The sequence below is a fragment of the Hydra vulgaris genome, chromosome 04 (genome assembly GCF_038396675.1).
Source record: "Hydra vulgaris chromosome 04, alternate assembly HydraT2T_AEP".
NCBI lineage: Eukaryota > Metazoa > Cnidaria > Hydrozoa > Anthoathecata > Hydridae > Hydra > Hydra vulgaris.
In genome coordinates this window covers 9,569,526-9,589,885 of record NC_088923.1, presented here as the reverse complement: position 1 = coordinate 9,589,885, position 20,360 = coordinate 9,569,526, and the positions used below count along the sequence as shown (strand labels likewise).

General features: G+C 25.8%; 1 protein-coding gene across 1 annotated transcript in view; it reads left to right on the top strand.

The window, feature by feature from the left end:
* Nucleotides 1–20,360, top strand: part of LOC136079550 (uncharacterized) — a 184,889-nt gene that overhangs the window by 37,910 nt on the left and 126,619 nt on the right. The window contains exon 4 of the mRNA XM_065795387.1: nt 19,535–19,672. Within this exon, the coding sequence (XP_065651459.1) occupies nt 19,535–19,672 (138 nt within the window). The remainder of the gene's footprint in view (nt 1–19,534; nt 19,673–20,360) is intronic.

Here is a 20,360-nt window from a genome sequence, read left to right as displayed (position 1 = left end):
GACTATTTTTCTTCTTTGCGCAAACGCAAAACCAAGCTTTCAATTTTTGAATCAGTTTGACGAACCATCATAGTTTAATTTTTTTAATTTTTTGATGTTAAACAGAATAACCTTGTTAAATTTAAATGATTGTAAGTTCTTAGAATACCAAAACCACATGAACGATTTTTAAAAGCACTGATTTCGATGTGAATATAATATAATTTGCATCAAAAATGACGCTTTTATAAATCGTTCACGTGGTTCTGTCGCTCAAAATTTTCGAAATTATTTTAACGTTTATACATGTATGATTTTATACGTATTATTAAAGAATACACTTTACACAATCTTATAGAGCAAAAAAGGCTCTATCCAATCATATATAGTATTAGAGAAAAAACTTTTTTTAAGGTGTTGAAACTTTTGTTTCAAAAAACTATCTGCAATCGTTCACGTAGTTTTGTCCGCAACTGTATCTTCAGTGTATGGTGAATGTATAAAATGCAACGATATTTTTAACATCAATAAATCCACTTACAAAGTTGGTTACTGTAATCTAAAAAATATACTTAAAGTTTAACTATTATAGTTTTTAAAAAACACAGTTAATATAAAATTTTAAGAAATATGGCAATTATAAACATTACTGTCTCATTGGCGAAAAGCAAACTTTAAAAAGCGTGGCACATTGCGTGGTTCTGTAAAACGCAATTTATGCATACCTATTAATAAACCATTTACTACACTTAAGTAATGATTATCATTAAATCAATCAGTATATTTCTGAAATAGTTTGTGTAGCATTTAAAAGATGTTTACAAACAGTAAAATTACTAACATTAAGTAAACACCTAAAGACAATGATTGATTTAATAACAATTAAAATAATAAAACTAATATTTATAATAATATATATAAAAATTAGAATAATAATAAGAAAATCAATAATACCAAAAATAATAATAACAACAATAGTATAAACAATAATAATAAAAATAATAATAAATCACACGTTTTTATAAACAAAATATACATACAAGTTAGATAGTATACATACAAAGTTAGATAGTTACAAGCATAGCCATTCCCCAGAATTTTTGTTGTTGTTGACGTATTTATATATAATTAAAATGATTGTATGGAGCAAAAATCAAAACATGCAAAAAAACCAAAAAAAAAATGCAAAGAAAAAAAGCATAAGATATATGTTTCTACATAAAAATATAGGTAATATATAGGTAAGGCATTACTTGCATTTTTCGCAAGAAACCATTTGAAAAAAGTGTTTTTTTTTTAATAAACCAACCTTAAAGGTTTTATTAAAACTGTTTTAAACGCTGAGAACTAGAAAGTTATGTATAAATGTTGAAAAGGTTCCCCGTTCCGTTAGATTCTTCACCCTTTTTTAATCTATATGGAAGATTTCAAATCAGTTTGATGTGCTTCGGTACTTAGAGATCTTTACTTTTAAAAACTGAAAAAACTTTCCAGCGGGAAGTTTTTTTATCAAAAATGGTCTTAAGACATAAATAATATTCAAGTGAAGCCATATAAAACTTTGAATTTCTATGGATGGCTTTAAATAAGTTGAATCAAACTAACTAATGTACAAAATCTCAAAATTTTTAATTATAAAAAAGATATGAGAGAAAAGTTCATAAAAATTATGTGTTTTTTTCAAACTTCAAATACTTTTCATTGCACTGTGGAATTGCTAACAAGCAGTTAAAAACTGATAAAATGTAACAACTAACAATCACATAAAGCTGTTTAAATTTTTTTTTTTAATCCGTTTCTGTTTAAACATTTGTTTAAACATGATTTAAAATTATTTAAATTGAAAACACGAAAATTTGAATAACATTAATAAAATTCAAAATGACCATAGGCATTATGAAAATAAATATAATAGAAATAATAATATTAAAATATTAAAAATAAGCAAGTTTATATTTAACATTAAAAAAGTTACTTTTACTGATGATACAAAGTTTAGTTGGTAGTTTCTTTTTAGCACAAAAAATAAAATTAAATATTCATTTTTTAAATTTAAGAGTTTAATCTCATTTAATTGCGTACTTTGCTTTTAAATTGTTAATTTTAGTTTAAATGATTGTTTTAAATAAACTGTAATGATATGAATATATTGTATCTTTTATATTTATTTATTTAATTTTTTTTTTTTTTTACATTAAAAACCTAAAATAGAAAGTTTAATTGTATTCAATTTTTTTTAATGATATTCATATATCTCAAGTAACTTTAAATAGTGGAAATGACTTTAAAAATTAAAAAATTTCTAAAACAGCCATGTATTTTAAGGAAAGTTTTAAGATTTATTTAAAATACAGAAAGTTTTAGATATTTTAACATAGATATTCATATTTTTGTTCACCTAATTATATATATATATAATTTTTATCATTTAATAAATTTTTTATGCATTAATTCTAAATAACTTAATGATGTTTTAAAATTGCATTAAATATGATAATATAACATATGATATTTAAGGCACAATACATTTGTATTGTGCTTTAAAACATTGTTGGCAATAAATTAATAAATAATTTTGAGCATAAATTATTAAATAATTTTGGCTATAGATTAATAAATAAATTTGAGCAGCCGTGGCGCAGTGGTTAGAGTTCTGGCTCAGTATCCAGAGGTCCTAGGTTCGACGTCGGCTCTAGCCCAATAAGCGACGTTGGCACGGAAGGAGGCGTGAATCTCCTGTTAAATGCTCTCCGCAGTGCTCTGTGATAAGACCGTAAGGACTTCTGGGAGCACCTAAAATAACTACAAAAAAATAAATAAATAAATAAAAAAACTTATTTAAACCAATAGCTTGATAGCTTTTAGATGAGCAACTTGTTTGGCTTGCCTATTTCGATCAATTAAAATGTCAGTTAATAGAGCTTTCGTTACAATATGCTATTTTAGAATAATTTGAAATAAGCAACAATGGTATCTAAGGAACAGGGTGTGATTCGTCCACTCCATGAGGGCAGAAAGTAAATTTTAGCGGCAAATTTTAATTTCAAGTAACTTGTGTATTTGAAAATTAAAAAAATATATATAAAAATTAATTTAAATATCATAATCCTTATTTGTGTTTTACATAAATAAATATTTGAATATTATGTTTCATTGCAAGTCTCATTATTTATTTATTTTTTTAAATTATATTTACTATGCAAAGATTTTTGAAATTTTCCTAACTTAGCAAAGATTTTTGAAATTTTCCTAACTTAAGAAGTAAAAATATAAATAATGAGTTTTTAAATAATAATAAAAAAACAATTTGATAAGCGCAATGGAAAATCTAGCAAACAACTAACATCAATTAAAAAATTATTAAATTTTATTCATTAAAATTTTTTTTTGTTTTCAAATTTTATTCATTTAAAAGTTTTTTTACTTTTAAATGAATAAAATTTATAAAAATACCTCGCTAGGTATTTTTATGACAATGGTTTCTTTCAGATAAATAAAACAGTTCTCGCCCAGCGGGAAAAAAAGACGTCTTTAAAAGTATTATTTACGATGTCTTTAAGGCCCCTTTTTTTAGTCGATTATGCAAATCTAAAAAACATCTTTTTTCGACACCAAAAAGACGTCTTTTTTTGTCTTTATATTGTCATGAAAAAGCATTGAAATTGTGTTTTTCAGACGTCTTTGTTAATTGATTATGCATATCTAAAAAAGTTTTTTCTCAGGGTCGGAAATACTATTTTTGTCATCCTTATAAGTATACAATAGTATCCTATATACTATCAGGGTTATATACTATAGTATTCCTCCTTTTCATATATGAAAAGCCGTTTTCATTAAATAAAAATGATAACAACTATTCATACAAAGTATGACAAAAAGTTTTTTCCGAGGCAGAGAAAAAAACCTATTTTAGATATCAATATAAAAGAGGAAGCATTTTCTACATCTTTTATATCTTTAAACAGAATTATTAATATATAAAACAGCAGTATTGTTCAACAGAATATATTAATTTAAGAATCATCAGCAGATTCATCATTTTCTTCATCTTTATCTTTTGTTTTTTGAGCAAGCTGTGTTTCTTGGCGTTGTTGCTTACGCAACATTAAAATTAACTTTCACAAGAAATTAGCTTAACTTTTGAAAAGTTAAATTAAAATCAACTTTTCAAAAGAAGACTAGAAAGCTGCAATGATATTTAGCCATAATAAAGTGTACCTTTCCAGTATCATTTTCACTTGGTCTTTTTTATCCAAACCAAGAGTTTTGCAGACAATTCTAAAGATAAACCTGTTGTCATTATGTGCATTTTTTACTTGCTTTGTTAACGACAGACAGTAGTTAACAAGGAAATAACAACTTTTACATAAAAGTTAAAGAGCCAATCTATTGTCTAAACAATATCATCATCCAGCTAAATACAAACAAAAAAAATTAATTAAAACAAAAATTTAAAAAATTTTGATTTTTCCCAAAGTTGGAATTTTTCTTCTTTCAAAAACAAACTGAAAAAAGTTATTTTCTCAATAGAAAATATTTTCGAGTTCTTCTGATCTCGTTTCTCTTTTATAAGTGTTTCTAAATGTAATTTAAAATATTTGTTTTTATTTTTTATTGTTTTTTTAATCGGTATTTTATTTGTATGACGGTTTTCATAAAAACGGTATTTACTAATTTAAAATATTTGATTTTTTTCTTTTTATTGTTTTGTTAAACGGTGTTTTATAATTGAGGTTATTTTATTCGTATGAAGGTTTTCTTAAACGGTATTTACTTTTTATTTCATATTTTTTGAAATAATTGGTTTATAATTTTTGTAAAGTTAAACGGTTCTCGGTGACAGGATCTTATGATCCTCTTCGAGTTTCCGTGTTCTTCATATATTATGTACCAACGACACTTTTACTAGAGAATATTGTTAAATGAACAAAAAAAAACAAAAAAAAAACAACAAAGTTATTCAGATCATTTAAAAATATTGAACAATTTTGTTGTTTGTACTTAGTTGAAAAAATAAATTGCAAGCTTACTGAATGCTTCTTCTTTTCTATCGCCCATTTCACTGGCACTTGAACAAGTAAATACAGGCAGACATTGTTTACAGGTCTTTTTTTGTCTGATAATAAATATTTTAATTTGATATGTAATAAAAAACGTTCTTCAGTAAAATTAGTATACAGTTATGTTATACAAGTTCTTACGTATACAAGTGGTGTTTCTATTACGAAAGGGCGTATATAGGGCTGTAAATCCTGGCTCGTGTTCGTGAACGGCTCGGTGATCGGCTCGACAAGAGCTCGTTCATGTTCGGCTCGAATAGTAAACGAGCCGAGCTTGAACAAAAAATCAGGCTCGTTTATTAAACGAGCCGAGCTTGAACATTATAGGCTTGTTCATATAGGCTCGATTAAAGCTTGAATATATATATATATATATATATATATATATATATATATATATATATATATATATATATATATATATATATATATATATATATATATATATATATATATATATATATATATATATATATATTTATTTATTTATATTATAATAATATATATGTAATAAATAAAATTGTGATATTATGTATATTAGTATATAATAAAAATATAGTGTTAGTGTAACCATATGAGATATGACCCATATAGCTCTTATTACACTAAATAATTGATTAATATAAACAATTTCATTACGTGAGGCTGCTATTGAATATTGTCATTTCCCAACAAGCCCAATATGTTTTAGACCATTTTTAATGGATTTTAGAGTGTGCAAATTATGCAAAACAGAAAAGTAAATATATAAAACTTTTTTTCAAACTCTTTTCACAATGATTTTGTTGAAGGAGCCATTTTTTAACTTGTAGAGAGGTATTTTTTCAAGTTGCACGACTAAATTTTTCGTGATAATATATTGAATGTTTGTTTATTTACTCTGCTATTTAATCAGGTAAAGTCGTGAATTATTGTTTTTGTTAAAAACTTGTATTTACTAAATCTTGAGCTATAAATTAGTGCTCAACAGACTTTTTTTTAACTTTGAAAATATAAACTTCGAAATTTTAAAATTCGTTACTATAATTATTTCGAGTTTTAAACCAGTCGAGCTCGAGCAACACGTAAAACGAACCGAGCCCAAACAATACTAATCCTTAACGAGCCGAGTTCGAACAAAGAATCTCATGTTCGAAATGATTTCGAGCCGAGCCTGAACACTCTTAATATGTAAACGAGCCAAGCCGAGCCCTGGCAAAATTGGCTCGTTTGGCTCTATTTACAGGCCTAGGCGTATACCTCCCTCCAACTGACCTAAAAAAAAAAATTCCAACTACTGTTTTCAAAATTCGAATAATAATAATTTATTTAAAAAAAAAATTATGAAATTAAAAATAAATTAAAAAATAAATTCATACCAGACAACCACCAAATATGGGAGATGAATGTAAAACTCATAGTAGATATGTTGATGATGTTTTTGTACTATAATATCAAAAAATGTTTCAATTATTGGAATTTCTGATTGAGTATTTAAAGTACAACAACAAAGAAATAAAAAACATATTCCACTAGATTAAAATATACATGAGTGGTGCATCCATGGTTATAAGAGTGTGGGGTATAAGGGAGGACGTATCCAAATATGTCATAAGAAAGGGGCATTCTAATGCCACTTCCCCCTCTGACCAAAAATTATTTAATTAGATATATATTTAAAAAAAAACTGTACAACTACTATTGTGGGGCTATAATTATAAGTTAATTGGCTGTAAAAAACATATTATCTTTCTAACCAAGTATAGCAAATACCTATAATAAAGTCATTCATGTGATTATTACATTAACAGAAGTATTGACAATGCATTACAGTTAATGAGCTAACCATTTTGTTTGGTCAACAAACAAATTTCCTGTTTCAAAATAAATGATAAAAAAATTTTTGACGTAAAAAAATAATAATTTATAACTATTTTAAAGATAATATAATATATTTTTGTCTTGGCTTTTAGATAATGATTAGAATGATTAATTCCAGTAATGAAACTACATTTTATTCATTTTTAAAGATAGACACGATGTGAAAGTAAGCCAGAGCCATCTATCAAAAAATTTAACAAGTCAAAATACATGCTGTATTATTTGGGCATGTCACAACGCTTGCTGTATTATTTAGGCAAGTCACAATACTTGCTATATAATTTATGCAAGTCAAAACACTTGTTGTATTATTTATGCAAGTCACAACACTTGCAATACATTTTTGGCAAGTCACAACACTTGCAGTGTTATTAAATTAATTACATTGTAACTCACAGGAAACAACATCAGCAGCAAGCTGGGTCTTTTTCATACAATAGTCAACAGCTTCATTATCAGTTTCATCATCTTTTCAGTAAGAAATGGTGTAAACGAAGTCACTTTTTCTACTCTGATGCTATATAAAACACTTTTGCATGTTTTTGGATCATACCATTCATGTTCTAGTTTCTTCCCAACATTTCCATCTAACATGATATCTTCTAAATCAAATAGTTGGTCATTGGACAAGTACTTATATGAATTAATAATTTTGTCAAAGTTCAATTTGAATAGCTCGCGCTCTAACTTTCTTTTTTCTTTTTCATCCATTTTTTGGCGCTTGATATTTTTGTCTTTGGCGAATCTCATCTCCTACTTTGCATTGATCCAATCGATTTGTAAATCTGTGTTTACGTGCTAAACTAATTGACCATTTAATAATCTTTTCCCTTAAACTTGAATCTAGAGTGTCTAGATAGTCGACAGTCCTATTCTTTTTTGATCTTAGTTTGTAAGAGATATAGCAAACTGTTGCATTAGTAGCCCGTACTTTTGCATCACTAAACATACCCATTAATTCCTCACTATCTATATTGTGAAGCCTTGCACTAGCTTTTTCCTTTTTAAATGGCTTCGTCACAGTAAGTGAAAAATATCTAGTATATTGTCTATTTAAAATATCTTGTAATAAGACAGGCCGAAGTCATTTTAAAAGGCTCTTCATCAATGGAGCATAAACTTGTTACTGATTCTAAAATATATGGCTCTAGCGGCAGTTCAAAAATAATCTTTCTTTCTGCAAAACAAACCAGCTGGATTGGATTTGCATGTTTAATTGTTTGTATAACCTTTTTCACAACCTGGATACCAGCAACATGATCAAAAGTTGCTTGCTCTAATGTAACATAAAACTTTTTCATTCAGGGTCCAACAAGAAGTTTTCCAAATACTGCAAGTACACACATTTGTTTTATTGCGTTTGCACCACAAAATACTGTTTGAAGAGTTGCTTGTAAACTTTTACACTTTACTGTTCCAATTGTAAGATATTGTTTAAATTTACTGTGATGCTTTATTAAAATAAAGCAGGTATGGAAAAGAATGTGAACTCTGTTTCCACGATACCTAGGAATGATACCTCGTGGTAAATCATTATTATTTAAAAAATTTACAAAACATTGTGGATCGCCTCTTACGTCTTTAAATTTCATTTTGTTTATAGCTAAAATAATCAAGGTTGCCATGCAGTTATTTTCAAACAATTTGCATTTCTCATTCTCTAGAGACTTCAATGCTGAACGGCATTATGTGGCAATTATATCAAGAGGGTGAAAATGGCAGAATGAACTGTATTTGGAAATTAATAGTAAATGACTAAATACTAAGATATTAAATGATATAATAATGATATAACTGACTGATCCTCTCTAAAACTCCTCTCATCTAAACAAAAGTAAAACAAACTTACAAAGTAATATCAAAATTTGTGATGCCATTTCACTACAACTTTGAACATCTAAAACAGAGACAGAAATATTTAAGTTATACATAAAGGTTTAGATAGTGGAGAAATAATAATTTAAAAACAGTTTAATAAATTTATATTGAAATAACTTATTTAAAAAGACATTTCTTGTTAAATAAAGATAACGTTCATACTTCAAATTATATATGATTCATATCTAATTTGATTCATATCTAATTTATATTATGAATATGATATGAAATACTATGTGCAACCTTTATCTTCTTTCTCCATTTTTTTTCTAAGTGAAATATAAAATCTAAGACTTATTTTATTATTTACTGAAAATTGTTTTAATAAAACGATTTCTTTTTAATTTATTTTAAATTTTAGTTTATATGTTAAATGTATCTTAGACAACTTGTTTATCTTTAAACTTTTTACTTGCAAATCTATAGGTATAACATTATTGTTTTTTTTATTTTATTTATTTATTGAAAGTTCTTTTTTTTACCATTGATTTTAAATACAGCGCTTTTATATCCTTAAAACATTTTGTATAAGTGGAGTTTTAAAATAGATGGGCTGCAGCTGTTTAGCTAGAAAATGGTAATGGGAAAAAGCAAAAGGTGGATGGCGTGGTGCCAGTAAGATGGTTAGACAAGGCAGATAAAAATTGTATAGGCCACAAGGCATATATGTACTGAAGGATAAAAATTCTCCAAGAAACAAAAAACTTTGATATCAAGATGGTCTAGTCTTAATTAATTTAGTCGTGGGTAAGTGTTTTAAAAAGTTTTACCGTTTAAATTTGGATTTTATCACACGAGGAAGGCTAAAATACGCATATAGTTAGAGTTTACAAGCATTTAATATTATGTCATTTATTTTTTAATGTGTTATGCTTGAAGAACCTTGTTTATTAAATATCAAAATAAAATATTTATTTCCAGACAAAAAAGAAATCTGTAAACATTTTCTGTCTGTATTTACTTGTTCAAGTGCCAGTGAAATGGACGATAGAAAAGAAGAAGCATTCAGTAAGCTTGCAATTTATTTTTTCAACTAAGTACAAACAACATATTATTTTTAAATGATCTGAATAACTTTGTTGTTTGTATTTAGCTGAATGAAATGAATGAAATTGTTTAGACAATAGATTGGCTCTTTAACTTTTATGTAAAAGTTGTTATTTCCTTGTTAACTGTTGTCTGTCGTTAACAAAGCAAGTAAAAAATGCACATAATGACAACAGGTTTATCTTTAGAATTGTCTGCAAAACTCTTGGTTTAGATAAAAAAGACCAAGTGAAAATGATACTGGAAAGGTACACTTTATTATGGCTAAATATCATTGCAGCTTTCTAGTCTTCATTTTTGTTTATGTGTATTTCATTTGTGTTGAAATCGCCAGGTTTTATAGTTTTATGTTGTTAAGTAATGCATCATTATGTTTTTGGCTAAAATAGAGCTTACAATTAGTGATCGACCAAAACCGAAATTTGAGCCGAAACCGAAAGTACCGAAATTTCGGTTCAGTGAAGCCGTAGCCGAAACCGAAACCGAAATTTAGGCCGAAATTTGAAAATGAATGTTTAAAATCCTTGAACCTTTTATGATCACAGATTTAAAGCAAAAAAAAACTATTTTACATATATCTAGCCAATCACCATGTAACATAGTTTGATAAAAACTCTGATATGTCAGGACATTTCAACAATTAAAGGTAATAATTGAAGTATTTTCTCTGCGAAATACATATTTTTTCATCTTTTCTGGCAAAAGTCTGTTTCTTTCATTTGAAAGAATTTCTCTAGCAGTTAAAATCAACCTTTTAACTTCGGCAGATGTTGGTGGAGGTCTAAGGAATCTCTTTGCTACTTTTGCCAAACCTAACTTTGCTTTTAATGTTGTTTTCTAATATAAATCTATGAAACTTTTTTTTTTTTGTTATTTAGGTACCCCAAGAAGACCTATAGGTCTTGTCACAGAGCACCGCAGAAGTGCATTTAACCAGGAAGTTCACGCCTCCTTCATTACCGTGACGCAAAAATATATCCGAAGCTCGTTTTGAGCCTGGATCTCCTGCTTAAAAGGCAAGCGCTCTAACCACTGCGCCACGGTCGCACAAGAAACTTCAGACCTTCTTTGAACTTTGAATCAATTTTTGAGATTTAGATTGTGCGATCCACGAGATATTTTCAAATTGCAAGTTCCATATTTGAAATCACTAACTGTCACGGTAAAATGATTCCATAAACCAGTTTTTTATCGATTATTTTCCATTGTAAAATTTAGCACTGAGAAACTTTTGATTAAACTATTGGTTTGGGTTGCTTTACTTAAATGTATGACAAAAAAGTCTTTCCGATGCTGAGATAAAACTTTTTTAGATATGCATAACCGATTAACAAAGACGTCTGAAAGACGCAATTTCAATGCCTTTTCATGACAAAATAAAGACGAAATAGACGTCTTTCGAGGTGTCAAAAAAAGATACCTTTTAGATTTGCATAATCGACTAAAAAAAGGCGCTTTAATGACATCGTAAATAAAACTTTTAAAGACGTCTTTTCGACGTCTTTTTTCCCACTGGGTTATGGGTTAAAACCCATCTTTGTTACGTTCTATTGGCAATGATTATTCTCAATTTTGTTAAGCAAATTATGATTTGTTTATTTATAACTTAAGTTGTTAATAAGCAAATAATAATTTGTTTATTGTATTTATAATAAGTAAATTATAATTTGCTTATTAACAATTTAAGTCGTTCCCAGTGGAAAACGTTAGTGAATTTTCCATCCCACTCCCTAAAGAAAGAAAAGTCCTACAGGGTGTTGTTTAATTTGACATTTAAAAGAAAATTTTCTCTTTTCTTTTTTTTAAAGGTCGTCAATATGAAAGACGTTTTTCCTATGTCCTAATAAAGACGAACAACCGACTGATGTTTTTTCGACCTCATTTTTAAAGACGTCTATTTAAAAGGTGTCTTTTCCACGTCTTTATTTAGGCTCATTATAAAAGGACATAACAAGTCATAAAAAAGACGTCTTTTATTCGTCTAAAGATATCTTTTTTCACACTGGGCGATCACTATAATTCATTTCTTCGATGTGCATATTAACTACTTGCATAACTAGTGTAACACTTTATATCTGAGCCTGATATGTTTAATTCAAATTCTATTTAAAAATAATTAAAAGAAAAAAAGAAAAACAAACTTTTAATTTTCAACTTAAGACAAGTTAGATTAAAAAGCAACAGCAAAATGAACTTTTTATGAAATTCTAAATAAAATAACTTAAAAAAAAAACAGCAAAATAAACATTTTATTTATATTCTAAACAAATTAATTTGAAAAACAACTGCTAAACGAACAATTTATTTAAATTCTAAATAAAGTAAATTAAAATAGAAAAGAAAAAAAAGAAATTTTAATTTTAAATCAAATTAAAAAGCAACAATAAAATAGGAAAAGCGTTTTTTTATAATTCCTATTAAAATAATTAAAATAAAACAGAAAAACAAATGTTAAATTTAAAATCAAAATACGAACCTCTTATTTAAACTGTAAACTTAACAATTTAATTCAAAAAGAATAACAAACATTTTGTTAATTCTAAATAAAATAATTAGAATAAAATTGGCAAAACTTTCATTTTTTTTTGAAATTTTTAAGCAACGTCGACGTTTAGATTTGATTAGAACAGTGATACATGTACTAAAGGACACGCAGGTCCATAAAATATGAAGGACTCTGACAACATGCCCTACAATCACATAATACATATGCTAGATAATTTACAATATATATATATATATATATATATATATATATATATATATATATATATATATATATATATATATATATATATATATATATATCATACAGTTATATATAAGACCACAGATATAAAACGAAAACTAGTCAGCCGAAACAGTATTTTTCAAAGTCGATAGAATTAATTTTAATTTTAAAGCTCTTGATATTTTGGGTGTTTGGTACGTTAGACAGCAAGTTATTCAAAATATTAACACTGACGTAAAACTTGATTTAAATATATATAAAAGCGGAATACATATTACATATGCTAACTGTTTTAAGCTATTATTATTTAGCTAATCTTGGTTGCCCGCCATTATTTTGAGCTGTCCGTTATCATTAAAAGTAAAAAAAGTTTTATTTATGCTCTAAATATATCTCATATGAGTTTTTTGAAAGGTCACTAGGAATAAAATTATATTTTCATATTTGAATAATATAAAATCATAGAAAAAGAATATTTATATATTTTCAACTTCAGCAGTAATGATCCGTTATATTTATAGTAAGAACTATTGATGTCTTTTTTAAGTAGCGTTTAAAACAACTTGGTATTTTTATTTTTGCCATGTTTCATGTAATTGAACTTTAAATGAATGAGGATTGCGAGAAAACTATTGATGCACTTAAAAAGTAGTGTTTAAAACGTCTTGGTATTTTTTTTTTTACATCACATTTTACACAATTAAACTTTGATTGAATGAAAATTGCAACTTTAGTGACTTTTAAAAAAATGTTTTCTTAAAAAATTTAAATTAATGTTTAAAACATCTTCATACTTTTATTCAATATTAAATAACTTATTTTCTAAACACTGTCAAACAAGGTAATTAACAATAGCAACTAAAGTAAATTGTAAATAATTTGAACAATAATACAATACTAACAAGTAAAACCACAAGCTTAGAAGAATGTGTGAATTTAGAGGCAATCAACACTCGTACAAAAAAGTCGTAGAAGATCCAAATGATTACGATTTTATTATAAACTAAAATACTCTAAACTTCAAGTTGTTGCAAATTTATGTAACCCTTCAGCTAAAATTCCAGAATTTTTTTCATAAAACATAGACTTTTTATTTACAATTTAACTCCTAGCATGGTTGATGATCATAAATTAAACTTTAAAGTTAAAAGCCGTGAGTTTAAAAATAGCTTCTCTTTACATTGAACCCTGCAAATAAGAAAAGTATACGCATTCAATAAAAGTTTGATATAAGGTCTTCATTGGTTTTAAAATATGTAAGAAGTAAAAAATACAATTCAAATCAAAAAATTCATAAAATAAGTTGTAACATTTCAAGGACTTTTATGTATAGTACAAGCATGTTGTATATTGATCTCCTGCCACCAAATAAACACTTCTAAAAGCATATGAAGCTGTTGCAGAATTATTTATGGCTTGTGCTGCTTAAAGAAATGAAAAAAATTGAAAAAAAAGACCAATCATCATTGAATAGAGTTGTAAAAAAGACCAATCATTATTGAATAGAGTTTTAAAACCTCATAACAGTAATAAAAGAGTATTCAGGTGTTGTCAGAGACCTTTGAACCGTGTAAAATTGTGGAATGCAGATAAAATATTGGTTATCAATTAAAAAATTGATTTTACTTCATGGATTTGTTAGCAATGTTTACATTTACATTTTACTACAAGGATTAATATACAACACCTAAGTAAGAGCTTGTGCAGTTTTGTCTTATTTCATTGAATTCATTGATGCATCTAAAACTGTTTTTGATGTCTGTAAACAAAATTATCTCAAGTAAAGTTTTTACTCAAAGTTTAAAATTAGGGAAAATCCTAAAAGCAGAAATGCTCAGTTGAATAAAAGTTCCATTCGAAAAGGAATTTGAGTTTTTGTAACTTAATAGTTATTTTTGCTTATATTTTAGCGCTTTCTCAAAAAAAATTGTTTCAATATGAACATGTACTTGAAAATATGGTCAATTTTACACAAAAATGCAAAATCAATATTAATTTTTAAAATTATATATAATCAACTTTTTTAGGATTGTTAAATTGTGTAGAGTTTTTTTTTTATCATCAATTTAAAAAATCTGTTTCAAAAACTCAACAAAAGTGTAGTTTATTTTTTTCTTTCTATAGAAATCATTACAATAATAATAAGTCTATAAGATATCAAGGTTAGAGAGGATAAACCCCAAAAACTTAAAGTTAGTTGTAAATGTCCATGAAAACCACCTCTCAAAAAACGATCTTCAGCAAGTCGTTAAATTTTTATTTCCAAATCCTTAATACATTTTTTTATTTCAACGATTGGTGTTTAGCTGAATATATTGTTGTGAAAATGGAGGAACATGCTCAAATATTACAGGCTGCTCCTGCAATTCAGTATGTTACAAAGTTACAGGCTGTTAGTGAAAAAAAAAAAAAGGTATAAAAAAGTTGCTCTCTGAAAGTACTTAAAAGTCCTGCTTCATATTACATTTATATATATATATATATATATATATATATATATATATATATATATATATATATATATATATATATATATATATATATATATATAATTTTAAATGTAATATGTAACAGGACTTTTAAGTTCTTTTTGACAGCAACTTTTTTATACCTTTTTTTTTAGTTCAGTTTATAAGGAACATAATAAGGAACAAAATAAATATCTCTATGATATTGATATTCTTCATTAATTTTCTTGTATATTTCAACAAAACATATATTTAGGCTCATCCATAAATAAAATATTTGTAGACATACAATATCTGCTTAGCATATGTGCATAATTTACGGAAGTACTCCACGGAAGGCATTGATTTATTATTAGTGTCCCATTTGTTAAATTATAATTTATACAGGTCTACCCCGCTAACAAGCAGTAATTTTGTAACATACTGAATTGCAGTAGCAGCCTGTAATGTTTGAGCATGTTCCTCCATTAATATTTATAAATATATATATATATATATATATATATATATATATATATATATATATATATATATATATATATATATATATATAAATGTATATATATATATACATTTATATATATATATATATATATATATATATATATATATATATATATATATATATATATATATATATATATATATATATATATATATATATATATATATATAAATGTATATATATATATATATATACATTTATATATAGCCTAGGCCTCCCCATAATTTACAAAAAAAAAAGTTTCTATAAGAAACTTATTGTAAAAAGTATAGAATGACTTTATTTCGATAGCATTTATTTTCTTGAGATAAATTTAATATCTGCGAAAACCTTACATTTTCTCAATACGGCATTTTATTGCAAAAAACTAATTTAAAAAGGTTTGTTTCAGTCATTATAGGTTATTATTTTCAAAATTTTTCAAATTTATATATATATATATATATTTATATACATATATATATATATATATATATATATATATATATATATATATATATATATATATTTAAATACATATATATATATATATTTATATATATATATATATCATTGTTCAGGTGAGACACCTTTGGAATTAAAGTAAGCAGAGAATATTTTGGAGGATTTGGTTGGTTCTTTTTGCTTCTTAACTGCTGCAATCCACTCGCAGCGCCTCTGACAAATCAAGCGTTTTACTATCTTGATGCTTAATAATAGCGGGAAAGCTAAGGAAAGATATCTTGTCACCGTCACGATATCAACTGTTGACTTAAGCAACTGTTGACAAAACAAGTACTTGGCACAGTTTCACTGAACAGAATAAATAATTTATCGTTTCTATGAAAAAAACAACACCATTTTTACACACGTTTCAAAACAACCTCTTTCAAAATGTATAATGAAAATAAATAAACCCACTTTCTATAATTAAAACATCTCTTTATTTAAACTTTTATTTTCACCTATAAAATTCGAAATAGAAAAGTTGTACTTTATAAAGAACACAATTCTAAAAAATGTTGTAATGTATATTATTTTAAACGTGCTAGTCCAGCAATTTTTTGTCAATTTGAGCATATTATTAAAATACGTGTATTTGAAAATCTATTTCTTAAAAATCTAGATTACTTAAAATGTTAAATGGAATTAGAAAAAACTGCCTATGTCCAACACAGTTTACTTTCAGTGGTAATATATACAGTTGTACATAAAGCCCACAACTAACCGCACCTTTAAATGACAAAAAGTCACCTCTTCTGAGAAACTCATTGCACCCTAATTAATGAAATGAAATAGATCTTCTAAACATAGTAACAGCTTGCTTGAAAATGTTTTAGTACTTACAGATTTATTACGGACTTACTAGTATTATTTAGAGAAGTCCTTAAAATGTTACAACTTATTTCAGAAAATTTTAGAATTTGATTTGTATCCTCAAGCTAATGCAGATCTTTCAATTAATTTCTTTTACTATGTATACTTTATTTGCAGCAGAATTTGATGGAAAGAAGGGTTAATTAAAAACACTGCTTTTAAATTTAAAGTTTAACTTAAGAACAGCACCCATGTGATAAGTTAAGTTGTCAATAAAAAGTCTGCTTTACGAAAAACATTTTTGACATGACAGCAAAAAGACACACATATAATTTCAACAGTTTAAGTTTATAATAAAATTATAATCATTTGAATCTTCTGCAACTTGCTTACATCTTTAGCACGAGTGTTGATTGCTTCTAAAATCACACATTCTTCTAATTTTGTGGTTTCGCTTGTTGCCAATTAATATTGTTATTAATTATCATTAAATATTTTTAATATATGAAAACAATTTAATCAGTAATTCAGCATATTAAATATATATATATATATATATATATATATATATATATATATATATATATATATATATATATATATAGAACCCTTAGATGTTGTCCGAAAGTTTTTTCGATATTTTGTTGACAAAAAGTAAAAATTAAAATGCAAGACCGGAATTTTTTTTTTTTAATAATGATAGACTGCCTGCCCCAACCAAACCCTCAGTCGATGTAGCAGCACTCCCTTGCGGGTCAGGCTATTTGTCAGTCGATGTAGCAGCACTCCCTTGCGAGTCAGGCTATTTGTCAGTCGATGTAGCAGCACTCCCTTGCGAGTCAGGCTATTTGTCAGTCGATGTAGCAGCACTCCCTTGCGAGTCAGGCTATAAGATAGTCGATGTAGCAACACTCCGCGCATGATTTACAGTAAAAAAAATAAAAATAAAAACATTTTATTAAAAAAAATAAAAATAAAAACATTTTATTAAAAAAAATAAAAATAAAAACATTGTTTATATTGTTAAAAACATTCAAAATGTTATAAAAACATTCTGGTCAATTAAATTTGCGTTTTTGTGGTTTTTTTTTAAAAAACGATTAATTTGTAATTTAATTAATGGTTTTTACTGTCGTCCAACACGGAAATGTTGGTCGATAGTCAATATTAATTAAAAGTGAGGTATGTGTTGGAGTAATAATCTCTTTTTTCCTTCCGCTCTTCCTAAAGCCAACAAACTAGCGAACTATATATATATATATATATATATATATATATATATATATATATATATATATATATATATATATATATATATATATATATATATATATATATATATATATAGCATTTTAATTTATTAATACAATTTAACACGTTATTTAACATGCTTAAACAACCAAAATGTGTTTACTGTGTCTGAGTTATGTATGTTAGCAAATTGACAAAAGTATCTAAAAAAAGAAAAGAATCTTATGTGTTATAATACTTAAAAGAAGATGTTCAAAATGTAAAACAAAAATAAGTCTATTTTTCAATCCTTTGGAGTACTTTATATACAGTTTACTTATTTGCACGTTACTTATAAATTATTAGTAATGTTCGAATAAGTAAACTGTATATAAAGTACTTCATTAAACGCATTCAAAATTCTTGTTTTTAAAGGTGATATATATTATTAATATAATACACCTTTGAAAACAAGTTATATAAAAGAGTTTTATTTTAAGCAAAAATAAATTGCTTATATTTGTAAGACAGATAATTAAATTCTAGATAAATTTATTTAAAAATAATTTTTAAAAATCTATTTACTTTAAGGTATATTATTTAAATAATTGTAATTAGATACGTTATGCTAATAAACGCTCGCTTTGTTTACTTTATTTGCCATACGGTATGGCGAATTTTAACGTCACGTGGTATAATACCATTCTATTTTTTATTACAATACTATTTGAAGGCATATTCTTCAAATGTTTTAGAGAAATTAAATAAAAAAATTTATTATTTAATTAAAAGAGTTTGATAAATAAACGTATAGCATAAGAAAATTTTACAACTTAATTTCGTAAAAACGTTCGCTAATTAATAGCAGTTATGACTTCGAAAGTTTCATTCATTCTAATGACGTAAACAGAATGACGTAAGTTAATAGAAAAGAAGGAAAATAAACTTCAATAATCAGACTTTTAAATGTTGCGTTATTGTTACGTTAGATTACAAAGTAATTATCAAAAGCTATTTTGTTGATAAAAAGTAGTTATCAAAAGCTATTTTGTTGATAAAAAGTAATAGCCTTTCGAAAACAAAAGAACAAATTTAATTTTAGCGGCAAAAACGTTGCTAAGTGTAGAAGTACAAAATGCGGCAAATGATCAATTTGAATAATGAGTAACTTAAATTTGAGTAATGAGTTTAAAACTGAACCTATTTATATAGCCCAGTCGGGCGATTTAAATCCCAGACTTAAATCCCAGACGGCAAATTTAAATCCCAGATTTAAATCCCAGACGGGCGATTTAAATGTGTGTGTATATATATATATATATATATATATATATATATATATATATATATATATATATATATATATATATATATATATATATATATATATATATATATATATATATATATATATATATATATATATTTATATAAATATATATATATATACACACACACACAAACATCTTTGGTTTTTTAGCAGCAGGTATTGCAAAAAGTTGCCAAGAACATTACAATAATGGTTTCACTCAATCTGGAGTATTCAAAATTATTCCGAATGGCTTTTCAATTAAGACTATGTGTGAAATGAATAAAGTTGAGCGCAAAAATCCTAAAAGTAAGATTATTTTTTGAAGTAAAACAGTAGTTTTAATTAGTTTTATTTTAATTAGTTTTCATTTTAATACCCGAATATAGCAAAAAATGAAACACTGATAAAAAGTTTTAGAAATATATACGTAAACAGCTTTTATTTAATGTAAAAACAACTTTGAAAAGTGCATCAAACTAAATCCATCAATATTCTTACTTTTCAATGGTACTGTGGTTTCCATGGTAATTATGACAAATATAAAAGTGATAATCTTAGTTTTAAGTGAACTTTTAAAATAATTATTCGAATGAATTATTATTTTATTTAACTATTTTTTATAAAGCTCTATATGAAGCTCTAGCTTAGCCAAAACATTTCATATGATACGATGGTGATCTAGTTTGATATAAGGTTTCCAGAATCTAAAACCAATAACCATTTTTAAACTAAAATTTGAACTAGGCTTTAATTTTTAGAATAGACCTGTAAGTAAATCTTTTTAATTTTAATTGTTTTGTAGGTTTTTTTTTATTTCCAAAGTAATAAAATAGTGGGGTTTATAAAGAAATGGAAAAAGCAAGAAATTGAAAAGTTTAATTAAAAATGAAAGTAATAAAAAAGTAATTATACTTAGTTAGTCTATATGCTTAGTAGGTTATTTGCTTTTTAACTTGTTGCTTTGTATATAAGAAAACTTTTTAAATATTAACAT